This window comes from Coturnix japonica, chromosome 30, assembly GCF_054131305.1.
Source record: "Coturnix japonica strain WE chromosome 30, WE-NBRP24, whole genome shotgun sequence".
In the NCBI taxonomy this organism is placed as follows: domain Eukaryota; kingdom Metazoa; phylum Chordata; class Aves; order Galliformes; family Phasianidae; genus Coturnix; species Coturnix japonica.
Window position 1 is genome coordinate 455,572 of NC_140692.1, and position 18,989 is coordinate 474,560.

Sequence of the window (18,989 nt, forward strand, 5' to 3'; positions counted from 1 at the left end):
CTAAGGCCACTCAAACTTTCCTCCAAGAAAGGTGTGTTAAACATACTACAGCCATTGCTCATTCTCCCACTGGACAAGCTATCACTGATCACATTTATCAAACATTGAAATCCATTCTTATTATTAAACAAAAAAGGGGGAATATGGGAGACACACTACAAGAAATATTATGCAAGGTTTTGCTTGTGCTTGTGCTGAAGCTTTTGAATCATGTTCATACAGATACAGCTTATGTGGATCGTCATTTTGAGGCTTCCCCAGTGCTAAAGGAACAGCCTATGGTTAATGTTTGGAATATGGCCACAGGACTTTGGGACTGTCCCCTACCACTGACAACTTGGGGTCGTGAATATGCTCATATTTCCACAGGGACTGGCCCTATGTGGGTTCCAGCATGATATCTTCGGTCTCATCTGAAGGCAGAAAATAGCATCCAGCCTTTATAGTAATTGTAATTGTGTGTTTCTTACTTAGTGGTATTGCTTTGTAACTTGCTGTGTTATAGATAATATTAGGAATAGTTTGACATAGTGTGTGACATTAGCTAGGATGCTGTGTGCTTCTTCTATTTTAGTAATAGATCAGATGTGTATTAAACAGGATTTGATCTAATCAATACTAGAATCTACAGGAATAGATCTTTTAATATTTTAGTACTGTTTGGTTATGATATTATTAGCCTATTAATTAGCTTTTCTTAATTTGCAAAGACAAAACCTGGAAAGGAATTCCAGACAAAGAGATGACCCTGTATCATAGAATAGATACCTCTTTTACATCCAATTAATTGGGATCTGAAAATATAACCATGCATCATTTTAGACAAAAGTGCACGTTAATAGAACTAAATTTGATAGTTTATTCTGTTTTCTAAGCAGGTGTTCCACTTGGGCTCTATATCACGCACTGGCCATGCGGATATGGTGTACAACTGGAAGAAATCCTTCAGACCCTGAATGCAGGAGAGAATCTGTGATGGGTGAGAGAGGAAATGTGCACCTTGAAGCAGGGGACGCCCTGCTGGCACTACCTGTCGCATCCACCACCAACATGAATTGCTGTTTCTCAAGGGTCAATAAGTAATAATGCCCCTAGTGATACTCTAGTACGTTTGTCCTCTAAAATTGGTTCTATTTGACATGCTACTTCATAAAATTGCACGATCATTAATCAATTATTAGCCCGGATAACTCAGTCGGTAGAGCATGGTTATGAGCATCTTAAAAGCATTTATTGCACAAATTTTAGTGGTCATTAAAATCAATATATCAGAGTATATGAAAATTGAAGACTTTTCCTGATCAGTTACAGATTAACACAATGGGACCCTCATGGATTTATTTTCAGGTTACAGAAACTTAGGTTGCAGTACAAACATGTTTGTTCTTTTTAGTGGGTTTAACAGTAATGTTGTTATGTTGTATTTGACTTGTCTCTTTTTTCACTTTTAGAGTATTGTCAATCGAGGCCTTGATTGAGTTATAATAGTTATGTTAATAATTTAAGTAGTGTTGCTATTCTACAGGCAGTATTGTAAGAAGAATTCTACGGAGCGTCCGTCATGGATCCAGATGAGAAGTTCACAGAACAGCAGCTACGAAGCAGGATAAAACTACATGAGAACTGATTGAACAAATGAACTGAACTGCTTGTTAAATATGATTAATCGGTCGTTAAATCAAACCCTTTTTCAGCCTAAAAGAAAACGGGGGAAATGTAGAGAGTGTTTTTTACAGCTAGTTAGCTGAGAAGGGTCGTAAACATGGTGCAGCTAAGCAAGCAACCATAACACCTGCAAGGACAGCAAGAACAACAGGATGCCCTGGGATGGTGAGAAACTAGCCATGGTTCTGGGAACTCAGCAAGGGAGTAGCTTTCAGTTGATAACAACAAGCTGTTAAGATACTCGGGGATAGTATGTAATTGGGAACCAATGATGAGCTCCACTTTTGCAATATGTATGAGCTAATTATCCGTATTATAAAGGTACACGCAGCCAAGGAATAAATGAGATTCGCTGATCATATGTCAATGACAGGTGTGGTCGTCTGCTTTTCTCCCGCCGTTCTGCAACAAACACCTATATACAAATTTAAGAACACAACGGAGTAACTGTTACTGTTTATTAACAACCAGTTTTAATAATACGATAAAAGTATGTCCTGAGAAAGGGGAACAAACATGCTTCTTCAAGGTTTTTTAGCTGTTCTGGATCTCAGCCGTCGCTTGATGATCAGATGATCACTTTCCTTCTTTTGTTCCTCAGATTCCTGAAGAAAACATTTCAAAAGTTACTCATCTTTTCACACAAGACTGACAAGCTCTTCTTGACCCACGCAAACATATTTCTTCCCCTAAATGGATTTCAGAATGGCATTTGCTTATTATATTTTATTCAGAAAACTATGGGATACCGAGATCATTTTAATGCAGCTTAATCACAAGGAACAAATATGGAGAATGTACAAAATTCTGTTTATCTTAAAAAAGCACACACATCTGAGGAAAGCCTGAAGGCAGCTTTCATTTTGAAATACTTGTTTTCAAAAGAGTATTATAATACTTGTTTTGTGAAACATGAAGCGTTCAGAAAACATTTTTAGCCTCAATCCCTGTAGCTATGACTTGCCCAGAATTTCAGTTCTCGGATCAGTTCCATGTTCTCAGAACTACAGTGAGAAAAGAAATTCTCATCTTCTTCATCCTCTAACAAAAAAAATAACATTTTGGTTTCTGCCCCTATCATTCGTCAAATCATCAAGAAATTCAGAGGGATATTACAGTATGGGCAAATGATCACTATGCTGAACAGAAAAAGGACTCTAATATAATTAAAAGATGCAGTTCCAACAGAGCAAGAATGTTCTTAGCACAATAGCTGCCGACAGAGTCATGAAACTGGCACATCAGATCCTTTGCAAGTTGGCTTAGACAGGAGATCATAGTTTAAGCATACCTAAAAAGCTGTCTAAGTTGTGCTCTAGAAAAGCGTGTAGTAGAATAATCCCACTCCAACACTGAAATTATCTATGATTCCAAATTAGAAGACATCTCCGTGATTGCTACATCACCTACTTAGTAAACTGTAAGCCAGCCAAACACAGAGAACTTTGAGGACAAAATAAAACAGAACAGCAGGAAGACCAACAAGAATGACTTGGTAGAATAAAGAAATACCTCAGTACTTTCAACCTCCTCCTGCAAATAGATGAAACCTCCAGTCTGTTTGGACTCCTTAGTAGTTTATTTTAAGCCAAGACTACAGTATAATCACTTACCGAAGAAGCAGGTATATCTAGAGGGCCAGAAACGACAGTGGAATACAGCTTCCTTTTGGATCGTTTTGGCTTGGTCTCTCCTTCTTCGAGACTTTCAGGTTCGTTTGATTTAGGAGAACTTACTGCTGACATCAGCTTCTTGGCTAGAAGAAATTTGTTTTGATACGTAAACCAATCAACTTACTGGTTTTGTGAGTCTTTAAATCACTGAATGCAAAAAAAGCTTCGTAACAAACTTGGTTTATAAATGACACGTAAAATTTAAGTGAAAATACTCAGAAACTGTATTTGTTCATCGAGGTTCTTTATTGCTTCTATAGCTGAAACTGTTTATAGGTTCAGGTACGGCAGCTTAAAGCATGCATTAAAATGGAGTATGAAAGACAATCATGGCTCAGAAGTTGCTGGAAGTCAGAAACTTCAGCAGGAGTTAAACAACAGGCCTAACTTTCGTGCTGACAGAAGCACAAGACAGAACCAACTTTCTCTGTATACTTGTAGGTTTTCACAAATGTAATAATGAATCTCTGAAGAGACGAATAAATGCATTTACTTCATAAATCAAAGGACAACTTAACATGGCAGACAAGTTCTCTAAGAACACATACATTAATAGCCTACAGCAGAAACAAGCCATTCTACAATGTCTAAATACTATAAAATATATTAGCTGTTACTAGAATGCCACTTATCTTCCCCCCATACGAATCACTGTCGTGTTGTATGTGAATTTGTGAGGTGGGTTTTGAAGCTGAAATTAAAAACTTCTTGTATGGCTGTCTTCATAGTGGCTATCCAGACTATCTGTAGAAATAACAGCTATTATGTAGTCAGCTATTCACCAGTTTTAACTGATTATAAATTACGTTTCAGGGTGGAGAACATAGCATAGTGCCTGACACCTGTGTTGATCCTGAGGGCATTCTTGATTCTGTGCAGTATGATGTCATGGATATTAAAGAGCAAGCTGAGGCAGCACATAGTTCCATTGTATCCCTGGGGGACCCGAAGGAAGATACTGGCTGGTTTGAAAAGCAGCTGGAGAAAACTAACTTTGAACTGATGGAGACCAAAGAAGAGCTAACAGAGAAAAACACCAAACTACTTAAAACTGAAGAAGAGCTGATGCAGAAGAACAAAGGTGAGTTATGCGATGTGAAAGGTAGAAGACAGAAATAGTTCATTAATATAAAAGAGAAATAACCAGTTTGAGTAGGAATTAGAGGAGATGTTCTACCTTTGGAACCATAGCCTGTAGATAAGTGATAGTTTGTTCCTTGTGTATATTCAGGTTCAGCAATTCCACGGTTTTTGGTTATTTCTTTTCTTTTTTCCCCCCTCTCCTTTAAACTGCAACTAGCAGCTTTACGCTTTTGTAAGTATGGGGTTAAATGTCTATATCTTGATTTTTACTTTTATATTGTAATCTCTACTCTTCTTTATGTCTTGTTGATGCAATGTTTTCGTTCCAAGAAATATAGAAAACTTTTGAATCACTCCCAATAAGTGAAGACCACATGCAAATTAATTAATCTGTTCAAAAGCTACCTAAACATTAGAATATCTGGAAAAATTGATTACTTAATAAACTATCTATTGGCTACTTATGTAATACAACCTTTTCTGTGTGTTACAGACTTTGAAATGCAGATGATTAAATTGGATGAGTCTGATGAGCAACTTAAAGAAGCAACTGAGGTAACTTTATCAAGAAGATGTTGTGTAAAATTGTTTTAATACCAACTTGTGGTAGCTTAAAATGCTATTCCAGTAGGCTCCATTAATAGATTTCTTACCGAGCTTAGCTTAACTGAATTTGCCTTTAATGCATTGTGTAATTCAGCTACTTAACACTCCATTAGAAACTGATGACTGAATTTTTTTTATTTTTTATTTCTAAGAAAATGAATGCACAAAATGAAAGGATTCGAGAGCTAATGGACATCGTGGTGCAGAAAGATGACTTTATTACAGAGCTACAAGACTTAAAATCTCATTTAGAGGAAAAAGTAAAAGATTATGTGAGTTTTACACATCTCTATATCCTTATACAAAAAAAGGAAAACACTAATTCTATGCTTGTAATCAACACATTTTTGGAAAACTGATTTTCTGTATGTAGCTGGTACTCTCTTGAAATTGTAAACAATTCAAATTTATCTGAAGGTAGTTGTTGTTAACACAAACAACAAAAATATCAGTGTGTTCCACTAACTCCTGCCTCACACTCCTACATCAGAGGAAGAGCAACAGTAAAAGTATGTTGAGTAGAGTTGGAAGTACGAGTATGAATGGTCAGGATATCTCCACGTTCTATGCAGTCCATAAAACTTTATCCTGACTAATGTACTGCGAGCTGCTGAATATGTGAAGACTAGCTTGATTAAGTATGTGTGCATACCACTTCTGGTGGTTTTTGTTCATTTTTTGATGTTTGGTAGCCTGAAGTAGCTCTGAAAACATTTATAGTTAATTCTGTCACTCAGATCTCTAACCTTGTAAGCTTAGCAACTTGACCCTTCTTAGTCTTTGACTGTCTGTATCACTGCAACTTAGTATTTCCATGGTATTAAAGCTGACTGTGATGAGTAGTCATGTCCTCGCCTATTACTTCTTCCAAGAACAAGGCTCCAACTCTATCTGTGAGATTGTGTGGCCTGAACACTTCTGAGGCTTTTCTTTTCATAAGTTACTAAAGATGAATAATCAGTCCTTGGCAGTGCCAGCATGGCTTAACAATCGTCATCTTGTAAGTAAGGAAGCTTCACTTGTGGTCAAGGGCACAATCTAAAATATGCGTGACAGAGCTGACTAAGCTTTAAGGTGGGATTATATCTGTCACGATGCAAGTGATTTTAGCAGCTTAGCTGAAGTGTGATGTGATGAACTTGTATGAGAGCTGACCATTTGCTCTTTGACCATGTTTGTAATTTTGTTGACTTCTTGGAAACAGGAAATTCTTTGATAAACTGGTAAACTCTTGATTGTGTGCAAGTCTTTTACTTTGTAACCTGCTAGGCTCTTGCTTTCCCTTGTATACTCTACCGAGTATTGCACTTGTCATTATCTGAAGGTGTACTTGTTCTGTCTGCTATTGAGATTTGTAACTGATGTCTATAGAGTCACCGGGTAAATATTTTAGCTGTATGGTTTTGTGTAAATATTTGCCTACAGAAGATTCCTGAGACTTAAGTGCTCCTTTTGTTAAGCTTCAATGTAACTGATCTTATATCAATACAGGAAAAGACTACCTACCATTTAACTACCATTAAAGCAGAACCGGCAGAAGAGAACACTAATAAAGGAACTGAAAGCAGCCAATTTTCAGTGCTTTCAGTTAAAGCACTGAAACAAGAGAAAACTGAGTTGGAAGTGGGAAGAAAGCGCAGTACTGATGAAGATAAGCCTACTGTGGAAGAGCCACCTCCAAAGAAAGGTACAGTTTCTTCCATCGTTGAACAGGGTGTCTTCCAAAACTATAAATTGCTTCCTATTCCGGATAGGAAGCAAAAGGCTGTGAAGCGCGTACCTTATGGTATAAGGAGAAAAGCCACTGTGTTAAACTGTAAATAGAAGTAACTGTTATGTAAATATCCCTTTTTCAGAAGGTCCTATGCTGTTCATTTTTGAATGCTTAAGAATAAAAGTTTTTTGCACTATTTTTTTCCTTTTTGCTGCTTTTTCCTCATCTGTTGATGCACTTGCAGATTTGGTAATAGTTTTAAAGCAGTTTCTTTAGGATTGTTTCAACTGCTGTTGCTGATCTTCTGAGTAGCATCAGCTGCTCAAGTGCTTTTTTTTGTTTGTTTGTTTTGTTTTTCCTGAAGCAACTATCAAAATTGTTGACGACCTGCTAATTGCTCGCTCATGGGCAATATTTGAGCAAAATGGTTTGGATAAGCTCTGATGCATTTAACTTCACTTCTGGGCACAGCTGAGCATCAGTGTTCCTAGAATTACGGAAGGCATATACAATGTAGAAGGGAAAATCTAAAACTTAGCTGTAGTCCCTTCCTTTCTTGTATTCCTCTTGCAAAATATGTGCAAGGGAGAAAGTCAAGGCCTTCTTTGGATGAGATGCTGTTCTTGGATGATTTGTCCCTGCTGCCTTTATTTGGCATAAATATTGAATCCTAATGTGACCACTGAATGGCATCACATATAAGCATCTTACCAGAGACTGAGGGAGGGATGTGGACTCCTCCATACTCCAAATAGTAGTGGGTTTGTTCTAATCATATGACCAAAGCTCTCATTTAAAAATTGCAGACAAAACGGTTGAAGAGTTAAGTAGCAAAGAAGCAAATCTGATTCAAGAAGTTATGCAGCTGAAAAACAGCTTGGAGCAGATGAAACGCTCTCTTCGGGAAAAGGAAAAGAGTGAAATGGAGAAAGTGCAACGTATAGAATCGTAAGTAACCACTGAGTTAACTTAGAGCCCTTCGAGAATGAACTAGAGTTAAAAATAGTTAATGGGAACATCCCTTCGACTTAATGCATCTGCATGCTTATCAAGGGCCAAACTACTACTTTAGGATGCTTTGGTATGCTACTTGAGTTCCAAGGGAAAACAGGAGTGTGCAAGGAAATAAAGAATAATATGGGGATTTCTGGTGGTTTTGTTGTACATACCTCAGTACAGCATCTGAATAATATATTGCTTCAGAATCTGATTATGAGAAGCAAGCTGAAATTCAAAAGTAATTGTTTAAATCTTGTCGCTGGTCTGGATAGATTTGAGAGTCTATTGACAAATAGAAACCAACAGGCAGGGCATGGATTAAGCTGTAATTGCTGTTTCCATGAGATGTGTAACAGTAATGTTCTTTGTGTCTTTATTTTTAACATAAGGCTAGAAAATATTCTTTCTGAGAGTTCTGCCCTTGTACTGAATTTGAAAAAAGATTTGCAGAGGAAAGAAGAAGAGTATGCAGATCTAAAAGACAAACATTCTGATGCCGAGAAACAAATTCAGCAACTACAAAGCGAGGTTTGTAGTCAACTGAGATATTTTTTTCTGTAAGATTATGCTTGGCTTTCTGCTGTTAAAACTTCTCAAACTTTAACTATGAAGCTGGAAATTTCACACTAGTGTGGCTAGCAGCAAATCTTAGGTAAAGTTGACATTGAAGCTCTAGAGGGGACCAGAAGTTAAAACATGGTTTCGCATAGATAATGAACAGAGGAAAGTAAAATTGGTTGGTAGTCTGGAATAAGGTTTGTGAAGAGAATAGCTAATCTGCCTCTGGAGGGGACTTGTTATTATCTCTACGTTACTGGTGACTTGCCATTGGTATCCGTGTTAACTCCAAAGCCTAAAACCTAAGTCTTGTGAAAAAAATGCTGATAACTGGGAAGAAGAATGCTATTTACTTGAAGAGAAATAGACTAATTTCCAGAGGCTCTTTAATATAAGCATGTATATTTTTTTTCTTCAATTTCAGCTTCAGTCATGTTAATAGTTAAAATTTAATTATTAAACAAGTAGATATTTTAAAACCCATTTTGCAGGATCTTAGTCTGAAAGTTTATTGGGTGTGCTTGGGGTGGAAAATTGAAGCTTAAAAATGAATTCATGTCTTCCTTGGTAACCTTGAACTTGCTGTCGTTTTCCTACTCAGCACTTGTTTGTGAATTCCTCTTTATTTAACAAAGAAGTATTTGGCCAGGTTGGATTACAGAAGTCTTTTAATGAACCGTGAGCTGTGCTTACATTACAGGTGTCCATGATGCGTTCTGTGGAGGAATCCCTCAGGAACAGGATGGATGAACTTGAAAGGATTAATAACCAGTTTAAGGATGAGCTGGATTATAAAGACTATACTATCCAACAACTTAAACAGGTATTTTTCTTGCTCTTAATTTTTATTAAATGAATGATGCAGGTTTTCCAAGCAACAGGAAAAAGGTAAAAAAAAAAAAAAAATTGAAGCAAAATGAAAGTGGCCAACTGAAATTAGTGGTAGACCATGAAAGATATTCAAATAATTAGTCACTACAGAGCACTGGCAGATTGCTTTAAATACAATAATCTGCATAGTAAATACATATGTAATACATGCATGTAACCTGATCTTGTTGAGTGACATCACGATATGTTAATTGAAATGTCTTACCATAAACTCTTTTTATCAGCTTGAGTCCTTATTTATGCTATATGAAAAACTTATTAATTCTAGGCTGTCTTAACGATTCTGCTTGTTTCTACTGTGTATGCTTTTCTTTCAACATGAAATATAGGAGCTGGAGGAAAAGGACCATAATATTCAAAAGTGGCGTGAGGAGAGAGATCAGTTAGTAGAAGCTTTGGAAGAACAGCTCAAAACTTTGGCTTCTATTGCCATACAAAAAGAGACAGAAATAGCAGAACTGAGACAATCTGCCTTAAAGGATTCAAGCAAGGTCAGCTCTCCTTTCCTCCTACCTGATTAGCTACCCATAAATTCTGTAAAACTCCTGTACCTGCTCTTTGTATTCTGGGTTTGCTTCTGTTCTTGAACACTGTTGTATTGACATCATGTGCAACTAACCAAAAAAAGCACCAGCTTTTATTTTTGTTCTTCAGAAACAGAATTTCTGTTAATTACTAAAATTTCAATTTTTTCAGTAGTTCAGATAAGCAGATGTCAGTTTGATGCTTATGATCCTACTGTCAGACTGGACATCTGTAGCTTTTTCCAATAATTCACAGCATTTCCGGATCCCAAGCTAGGCTCAATACTCAGACAGTAGTTCTGTCTCAGGTTTCTTACTTTCTTTGCTTTCTCTGAGGTAGTATCTACAATGGCATGAAAAGACAGAAGGGGACGTGGAGAGAGATTAAGGGAAGCATCAAAAAGCAGAGGGGGGATGATCTCTGGAAGTTGCATTTCTTATTTCAACATCCAGCTTTTAATCAGGATAGCCAATCTAAGCCGTAGCATAGAATTTCAGAAGCTAAACAGAAGACTAAATGAGTTGTGCTCTTTTGAGAATGTTTGGATTCACTTTCTCTGAGAAGAAAGATGTTCTCATAGCAAAACTTCCCCTACAACTGCCGACTTTCTCACAGTACCGAGGATTTGGGAACAAATAAAAGCTCGGGTTATTATATCTTAAGAGAGATGAAGGCTGAAGCACATAAGTAAAATAGAAGAATCAAAATATATTGTATTACAACTTCCCAGGCAATTCTGTGACTACTGCACTTGTAACAGTGACCGTACAAATCCGTGAAATGTTACTGTTCTTGAATAGTTAAGTGTTCTAGCCTGCAATTCTAAAACTGATGCTACTAAGGAATTGCAATACTGCTTGTGTGTGTTAATTCCTTTTGCCAATCCCACAACTCAGCAGTTTTTACTGTTTATTAGGATAATGCAACTGTGATAGAAGAGTTAAGAAAAGAACTGGCTGACAAAGATGACTTTATAAAGGAATTAAAACAACGCATTAACCACAGTAGCCCTCAGTGTTTGCCAGAAATACCTTTACTTGAAGAAAGACAAAGTAGAAGGAATGACTCTGTAAATGAAAAGGTATGATTATATTTATAGAAAGTCAGTACTTAACATCTTGTTAACCCCTTTTTGTTCTTCTGTTTTCCTAGGAGATACTGGAGCTGGAATCATTTTTCTTAGCATACTGTCCTTTAACTACATATTCAGTGATGAGTACTTGTTGGTTCTTTTTGTCTTCCACTCAAACATGAGCTCTCATCTTCTCAAAAATATTTTATTTACTAGAACACCATCTCTCTGTGTACATTATGGAACTTTTCCATGCAGTTTTCCATGTATTCGTATGTGGATGCTGAAGATTAGGCAGAGGTTTAGCCTTTGGTGTTCTAACATAGCAGCTGTGAGCGTGCAGAGTATGGGGGGAATGGATGACAAAACGACCAGCGTTACAGATTTTGTCCCTAAATAATGTCTCGCTTTCTCTCTTTTGGAGGCAGAATACTGCCTGAGACTGTTAGTGAGACCCAGTAGGGTGTATCTGAAGATCACACAATGAATAGATGTTACTACCTTCCCACACTTGTGCTGTGTTTCAGCTTACGTGTTCATGTGGCGTCTGAGCTTGAGGTTTTACACTGTAACTTTAGAAAACTCGAGATATTTTGGAGGTCTAATGCATAGCCTAATCTTTACTCCTTTTAAATATTTACAGCCTAGGAAACAACAAAGCAAAACTAAAACTGGAGAAAGTATTCCATTAAGATGCAAAGCTGAAGACAATTATTTGTCACGTCGATGTACTAGGAGCCTCACTTCATTAAATGAATCTGAGGTTAGTATGAAACTTCAGATCTGAAAATGTTGTGATTGTATTGCTTTTGATAAGGAATGAGTAGGAAAAGATCTCATGTTCTCTAAACAATTCCCAAGTTTTAATTTATTTATCCCTTTCAAGGTGATCAGATCACCTGTTTTTATAGCCTTTGATAGGAATAAAAGCTGTTGAAACAATTGTGTGATGAATTTTTGTCAGGTGCTGTTGAAAACTCTCCTCATGTTAATGCTTATGAAGTGGCTCATGATTAGATAAGTTACTTGGAAAAAATTCATGGAGCCACTGAAAAGGGCACAGCAAATTGAACTTATTTTCTTCCTCTGCAGGATTTCTGGATATTGTTTTGTTAGCAGATGATGTTAATCATTCCTATATAAGTTTTTAATTGCTAACTTTCATAAAATAGCAGTTACATATATTTTAAAAACAAAGTATTTATTAACCAACTTAATTCTTGGAAATACAGTGGGTGGTGATACTCCATTCAGATTCTTAGCAGAGCTTGATAAAGTGGCTCTAACTACTTTTTGTCTTTCTACAATCTTTGGTAATTTTTTGAGAGGAAGAAGACTCCCCTCAGGGGGTCGGAACAGTGTAAGTAGTAAAAGCTGCTAGTCTGTGTTTGGGACACTGGAGTTTGCTAGTTACTAGCAGCAGTAGAAGCAGCCATCTACCATTTTCTGATGCCCCCAGCAGCCTGTCTTCCATGTGTTCAACCAGCATCTGAACTCATTTTTGATATGCTAGCTGAATTCCTGCCATAGAGAAGGAGGAGTCCAGGTGATCTCAGTTCTGACTTTGTTGTTCCTGTTGAGAAAAACAGGATTGGGTGGATTGTGGACAGTAAGTGCTGCTGGGGAAATGCATACTGACATTTTCCTGTCACTTAGCTGTGCATTTGCTGCCATTTGACCATGAGCAGGTACATGATAGCCTTCAGCTTAAGTACGGTGTCATTGCTTGAATGTCTGTATTCTCTCCAGGGAAAAGATAGCAATGGAGTTCTTTAATGACTTGTACTGGGCTTGCACCTTGCCAGCTGGACCTTACTTATGTAAATAACATCTCTAGTGTAGAAGAGGAAGGGCAAATTCCCTAAGATTAAGCTGGAAGTTACTCGAACACTTGAATCAAATGCTCCTGTTCCTGCCCAGTTCTGACAGAGCAGAGTTGAGATGAAGAAAATCGTGTCAGTTCTACCACCATTCTCTATTTAAAAAAAAGTGTAGTTGTCTGTGCCCTTGAGAAAAAATGAAGTTTAAACAATGCTCTTGTTTCACATGTTCACATCTCTGTTGAACAGAAATCCGGAAAAGACTACTTCCTGAGAAAGCGAGTACATACTTCAAGACTGACTAAAAAGAAGGTTGAAACACTGCAAAAAGTTGGAGATTTTATCCAAAGCTCTCCTTCTATTATACACTCTAAAGGTTGGTGTAGAATAAGTTTTATTCCATGTTTTCTAGACATTGTAGAATGGCTTGTTTCTGCTGTAGGCTATTAATGTATGTGTTCTTAGAGAACTTGTCTGCCATGTTAAGTTGTCCTTTGATTTATGAAGTAAATGCATTTATTCGTCTCTTCAGAGATTCATTATTACATTTGTGAAAACCTACAAGTATACAGAGAAAGTTGGTTCTGTCTTGTGCTTCTGTCAGCACGAAAGTTAGGCCTGTTGTTTAACTCCTGCTGAAGTTTCTGACTTCCAGCAACTTCTGAGCCATGATTGTCTTTCATACTCCATTTTAATGCATGCTTTAAGCTGCCGTACCTGAACCTATAAACAGTTTCAGCTATAGAAGCAATAAAGAACCTCGATGAACAAATACAGTTTCTGAGTATTTTCACTTAAATTTTACGTGTCATTTATAAACCAAGTTTGTTACGAAGCTTTTTTTGCATTCAGTGATTTAAAGACTCACAAAACCAGTAAGTTGATTGGTTTACGTATCAAAACAAATTTCTTCTAGCCAAGAAGCTGATGTCAGCAGTAAGTTCTCCTAAATCAAACGAACCTGAAAGTCTCGAAGAAGGAGAGACCAAGCCAAAACGATCCAAAAGGAAGCTGTATTCCACTGTCGTTTCTGGCCCTCTAGATATACCTGCTTCTTCGGTAAGTGATTATACTGTAGTCTTGGCTTAAAATAAACTACTAAGGAGTCCAAACAGACTGGAGGTTTCATCTATTTGCAGGAGGAGGTTGAAAGTACTGAGGTATTTCTTTATTCTACCAAGTCATTCTTGTTGGTCTTCCTGCTGTTCTGTTTTATTTTGTCCTCAAAGTTCTCTGTGTTTGGCTGGCTTACAGTTTACTAAGTAGGTGATGTAGCAATCACGGAGATGTCTTCTAATTTGGAATCATAGATAATTTCAGTGTTGGAGTGGGATTATTCTACTACACGCTTTTCTAGAGCACAACTTAGACAGCTTTTTAGGTATGCTTAAACTATGATCTCCTGTCTAAGCCAACTTGCAAAGGATCTGATGTGCCAGTTTCATGACTCTGTCGGCAGCTATTGTGCTAAGAACATTCTTGCTCTGTTGGAACTGCATCTTTTAATTATATTAGAGTCCTTTTTCTGTTCAGCATAGTGATCATTTGCCCATACTGTAATATCCCTCTGAATTTCTTGATGATTTGACGAATGATAGGGGCAGAAACCAAAATGTTATTTTTTTTGTTAGAGGATGAAGAAGATGAGAATTTCTTTTCTCACTGTAGTTCTGAGAACATGGAACTGATCCGAGAACTGAAATTCTGGGCAAGTCATAGCTACAGGGATTGAGGCTAAAAATGTTTTCTGAACGCTTCATGTTTCACAAAACAAGTATTATAATACTCTTTTGAAAACAAGTATTTCAAAATGAAAGCTGCCTTCAGGCTTTCCTCAGATGTGTGTGCTTTTTTAAGATAAACAGAATTTTGTACATTCTCCATATTTGTTCCTTGTGATTAAGCTGCATTAAAATGATCTCGGTATCCCATAGTTTTCTGAATAAAATATAATAAGCAAATGCCATTCTGAAATCCATTTAGGGGAAGAAATATGTTTGCGTGGGTCAAGAAGAGCTTGTCAGTCTTGTGTGAAAAGATGAGTAACTTTTGAAATGTTTTCTTCAGGAATCTGAGGAACAAAAGAAGGAAAGTGATCATCTGATCATCAAGCGACGGCTGAGATCCAGAACAGCTAAAAAACCTTGAAGAAGCATGTTTGTTCCCCTTTCTCAGGACATACTTTTATCGTATTATTAAAACTGGTTGTTAATAAACAGTAACAGTTACTCCGTTGTGTTCTTAAATTTGTATATAGGTGTTTGTTGCAGAACGGCGGGAGAAAAGCAGACGACCACACCTGTCATTGACATATGATCAGCGAATCTCATTTATTCCTTGGCTGCGTGTACCTTTATAATACGGATAATTAGCTCATACATATTGCAAAAGTGGAGCTCATCATTGGTTCCCAATTACATACTATCCCCGAGTATCTTAACAGCTTGTTGTTATCAACTGAAAGCTACTCCCTTGCTGAGTTCCCAGAACCATGGCTAGTTTCTCACCATCCCAGGGCATCCTGTTGTTCTTGCTGTCCTTGCAGGTGTTATGGTTGCTTGCTTAGCTGCACCATGTTTACGACCCTTCTCAGCTAACTAGCTGTAAAAAACACTCTCTACATTTCCCCCGTTTTCTTTTAGGCTGAAAAAGGGTTTGATTTAACGACCGATTAATCATATTTAACAAGCAGTTCAGTTCATTTGTTCAATCAGTTCTCATGTAGTTTTATCCTGCTTCGTAGCTGCTGTTCTGTGAACTTCTCATCTGGATCCATGACGGACGCTCCGTAGAATTCTTCTTACAATACTGCCTGTAGAATAGCAACACTACTTAAATTATTAACATAACTATTATAACTCAATCAAGGCCTCGATTGACAATACTCTAAAAGTGAAAAAAGAGACAAGTCAAATACAACATAACAACATTACTGTTAAACCCACTAAAAAGAACAAACATGTTTGTACTGCAACCTAAGTTTCTGTAACCTGAAAATAAATCCATGAGGGTCCCATTGTGTTAATCTGTAACTGATCAGGAAAAGTCTTCAATTTTCATATACTCTGATATATTGATTTTAATGACCACTAAAATTTGTGCAATAAATGCTTTTAAGATGCTCATAACCATGCTCTACCGACTGAGTTATCCGGGCTAATAATTGATTAATGATCGTGCAATTTTATGAAGTAGCATGTCAAATAGAACCAATTTTAGAGGACAAACGTACTAGAGTATCACTAGGGGCATTATTACTTATTGACCCTTGAGAAACAGCAATTCATGTTGGTGGTGGATGCGACAGGTAGTGCCAGCAGGGCGTCCCCTGCTTCAAGGTGCACATTTCCTCTCTCACCCATCACAGATTCTCTCCTGCATTCAGGGTCTGAAGGATTTCTTCCAGTTGTACACCATATCCGCATGGCCAGTGCGTGATATAGAGCCCAAGTGGAACACCTGCTTAGAAAACAGAATAAACTATCAAATTTAGTTCTATTAACGTGCACTTTTGTCTAAAATGATGCATGGTTATATTTTCAGATCCCAATTAATTGGATGTAAAAGAGGTATCTATTCTATGATACAGGGTCATCTCTTTGTCTGGAATTCCTTTCCAGGTTTTGTCTTTGCAAATTAAGAAAAGCTAATTAATAGGCTAATAATATCATAACCAAACAGTACTAAAATATTAAAAGATCTATTCCTGTAGATTCTAGTATTGATTAGATCAAATCCTGTTTAATACACATCTGATCTATTACTAAAATAGAAGAAGCACACAGCATCCTAGCTAATGTCACACACTATGTCAAACTATTCCTAATATTATCTATAACACAGCAAGTTACAAAGCAATACCACTAAGTAAGAAACACACAATTACAATTACTATAAAGGCTGGATGCTATTTTCTGCCTTCAGATGAGACCGAAGATATCATGCTGGAACCCACATAGGGCCAGTCCCTGTGGAAATATGAGCATATTCACGACCCCAAGTTGTCAGTGGTAGGGGACAGTCCCAAAGTCCTGTGGCCATATTCCAAACATTAACCATAGGCTGTTCCTTTAGCACTGGGGAAGCCTCAAAATGACGATCCACATAAGCTGTATCTGTATGAACATGATTCAAAAGCTTCAGCACAAGCACAAGCAAAACCTTGCATAATATTTCTTGTAGTGTGTCTCCCATATTCCCCCTTTTTTGTTTAATAATAAGAATGGATTTCAATGTTTGATAAATGTGATCAGTGATAGCTTGTCCAGTGGGAGAATGAGCAATGGCTGTAGTATGTTTAACACACCTTTCTTGGAGGAAAGTTTGAGTGGCCTTAGAGGTATACGCAGGCCCATTATCTGTTTTTGTAGTATGTGGGATTCCCATAGCAGCATAAGCAGATAACCAGTGTTTACGCGTGTCATGACTGTGTTCACCTGTATGTGCTGTGGCAAATATGTAAGAAGAATGAGTATCTATTGTTACATGTGCATATTTTAGACGGCCAAATTCAGGAACGTGAGTGACATTTGTCTGACACAGTTGAAGAGGTGCTGTGCCACATGGATTTGTCCGAGTCTGAGGCAAAGAGGTATCAGTCAAATTATGTAGCTGATATTCAGTCACAAACACGGTGTATTGCATAGGAGAGAGGATCATTCTTAACGCAGTTTTCCAATCGTGAGGGGTCATAGCGTAAGTGTCACTGTTTGTAACCAAAAGATTGTATGTAAAGGCTGACTGAACTCTGTATGTTCTCACTGACTCCCTTAGCTCCTTCACTGCCTCATAAGGCAGGGATTCCAAATGGGGGACCTGATTAGGAAAGGTTTGCAACGTGTCAGCATCACCCCTTAATATTGTTTCTTCTCTGCAATGCTCTAAGACATCACAGTACGCTGTAGGGAAAATTGTCATTCCTGCTTCCTTCAAAGTATCATCAGGAGGAAATGCGTCCGATTCTCTTTCTGGATCTACCAGTCCATCCGTGTCTTTAACCACGTTACACACGGGCTGCAGAGACACAGCCGCGCAGGACGAGGGAGGGGCGGCATGGCGAGGTGCAGAGAACGACGTGGGCGAAGCAGAGGGCGGGGGTGCTGTAGAGACCGACAACGCGGCGAGCGACGTGTGCGGGGGGGCAGGCGGCCGCTGGCTGGGAACGGCAGCTTGTATCGGAGCGCGGCCGCTGTTCTTTCTTGCGCTGCTTCTCACGTTTCCCGACTTCCTATAGCATACAGCAGCGTTGTGGGTGTTGGATTGACACTTTCTGCACCAAATCCCAGTGGCTTGGCACTCGTGACGGATGTGGCCAGTTTTTTCACAACGGAAACATTTCATGAGGGAGCTGATCTGCGAGCGTGGGCTTGTAGCGACTGCAGCTTGGAGGGGTGCAAGGGCTGCTGACACTTGATTCTGAGAAGCCTCAGCCTGTGCCTTTAATCCTGCCCCTAGCTCTTTAATAGCCTCAACTATGAAAGCCTGAGCCCCCGTGGGCACACTCGATAATCTGTCTAACGCCTCCTCTATTGTCCAGTTACTCCTCAAAGTACTTAGAATGCCACGAGCTGTAGCATTACAATTCTGAAGTGCACAATGTTTTAGCATTATTTCCCTCATGTACTCTGGTACTCCAGCCTTCTCTATGGCTCCAGCTACCTTATCTAGAAACGCTCCAAGATCCTCATTTCTTCCTTGCTGGATTCCCATATAAGACAACAACCCACCTGGTGCCTTGATCTTATCCATAGCCTGCCTGACTAGATACATTGACTCCCTACATTTAGCTGGTCCTAATAAAGCCTGGGCCTCCGTCCGGATGAAAGGACCCACCCCTAAAAGTTCTTCAATGGTGACATTATACAAGGGATCTCCGGGCTGCCTAACTATCACAACGCTCTGTTGGCACATCTCTTCCCAATAAGCATTAAATAGCAGTTGTTCGTGCTGCGAAAAAATCAACCTAGCTATAGCCCGACAATCAGATGGCAACAAAACCTGAGTACTCCAGATATAATCCAGTATCTGTCTCGCTGGCTCACTTTTTACTCCAAACTGACTGACCGTAGACCGCAATAGTGACAACAACTTCCAATCTAAAGCACTGATAGCAGCCTGTGTCCCGCCTGCAGCATTAGGCGAATACCCCACCGGCAGCACCGCCTGTTGCACCGCTTTCAATGCCTCACCGTCTCCCGCCTCTAAACAAGCCCGCGCCAGCGCAGCCCAAGCCCCCCCCCGCTCCCGCGCGACGGCCTCCGCCAGGTCACTCTGTGCCCCAGGGAGCGGCTCATTGCAAATGGGGGTCGAGGGGGCCGGCTGTAGCGCCATGGACGATGCAGGTGGCTCGTCTGATACAGACGTGCAGGGAGACGGAGACGGGG

At 38.7% G+C, this 18,989-nt stretch overlaps 2 protein-coding genes across 2 annotated transcripts in view; both read left to right on the plus strand.

Annotated features, from left to right (window-relative positions):
* LOC146755730 (obscurin-like) overlaps window positions 1-18,989 on the plus strand; it is a 177,855-nt gene that overhangs the window by 137,191 nt on the left and 21,675 nt on the right. The gene's annotated exons all lie outside the window — the stretch shown is intronic.
* Window positions 4,186-8,301, plus strand: LOC146755738 (uncharacterized). Its single transcript, XM_085525227.1, has 6 exons — window positions 4,186-4,419; window positions 4,915-4,976; window positions 5,180-5,299; window positions 6,519-6,714; window positions 7,548-7,689; window positions 8,130-8,301. The coding sequence occupies exons 1-6, from the start codon at window positions 4,227-4,229 to the stop codon at window positions 8,299-8,301; spliced, it is 885 nt and encodes a 294-aa protein (XP_085381353.1). The 5' UTR covers window positions 4,186-4,226.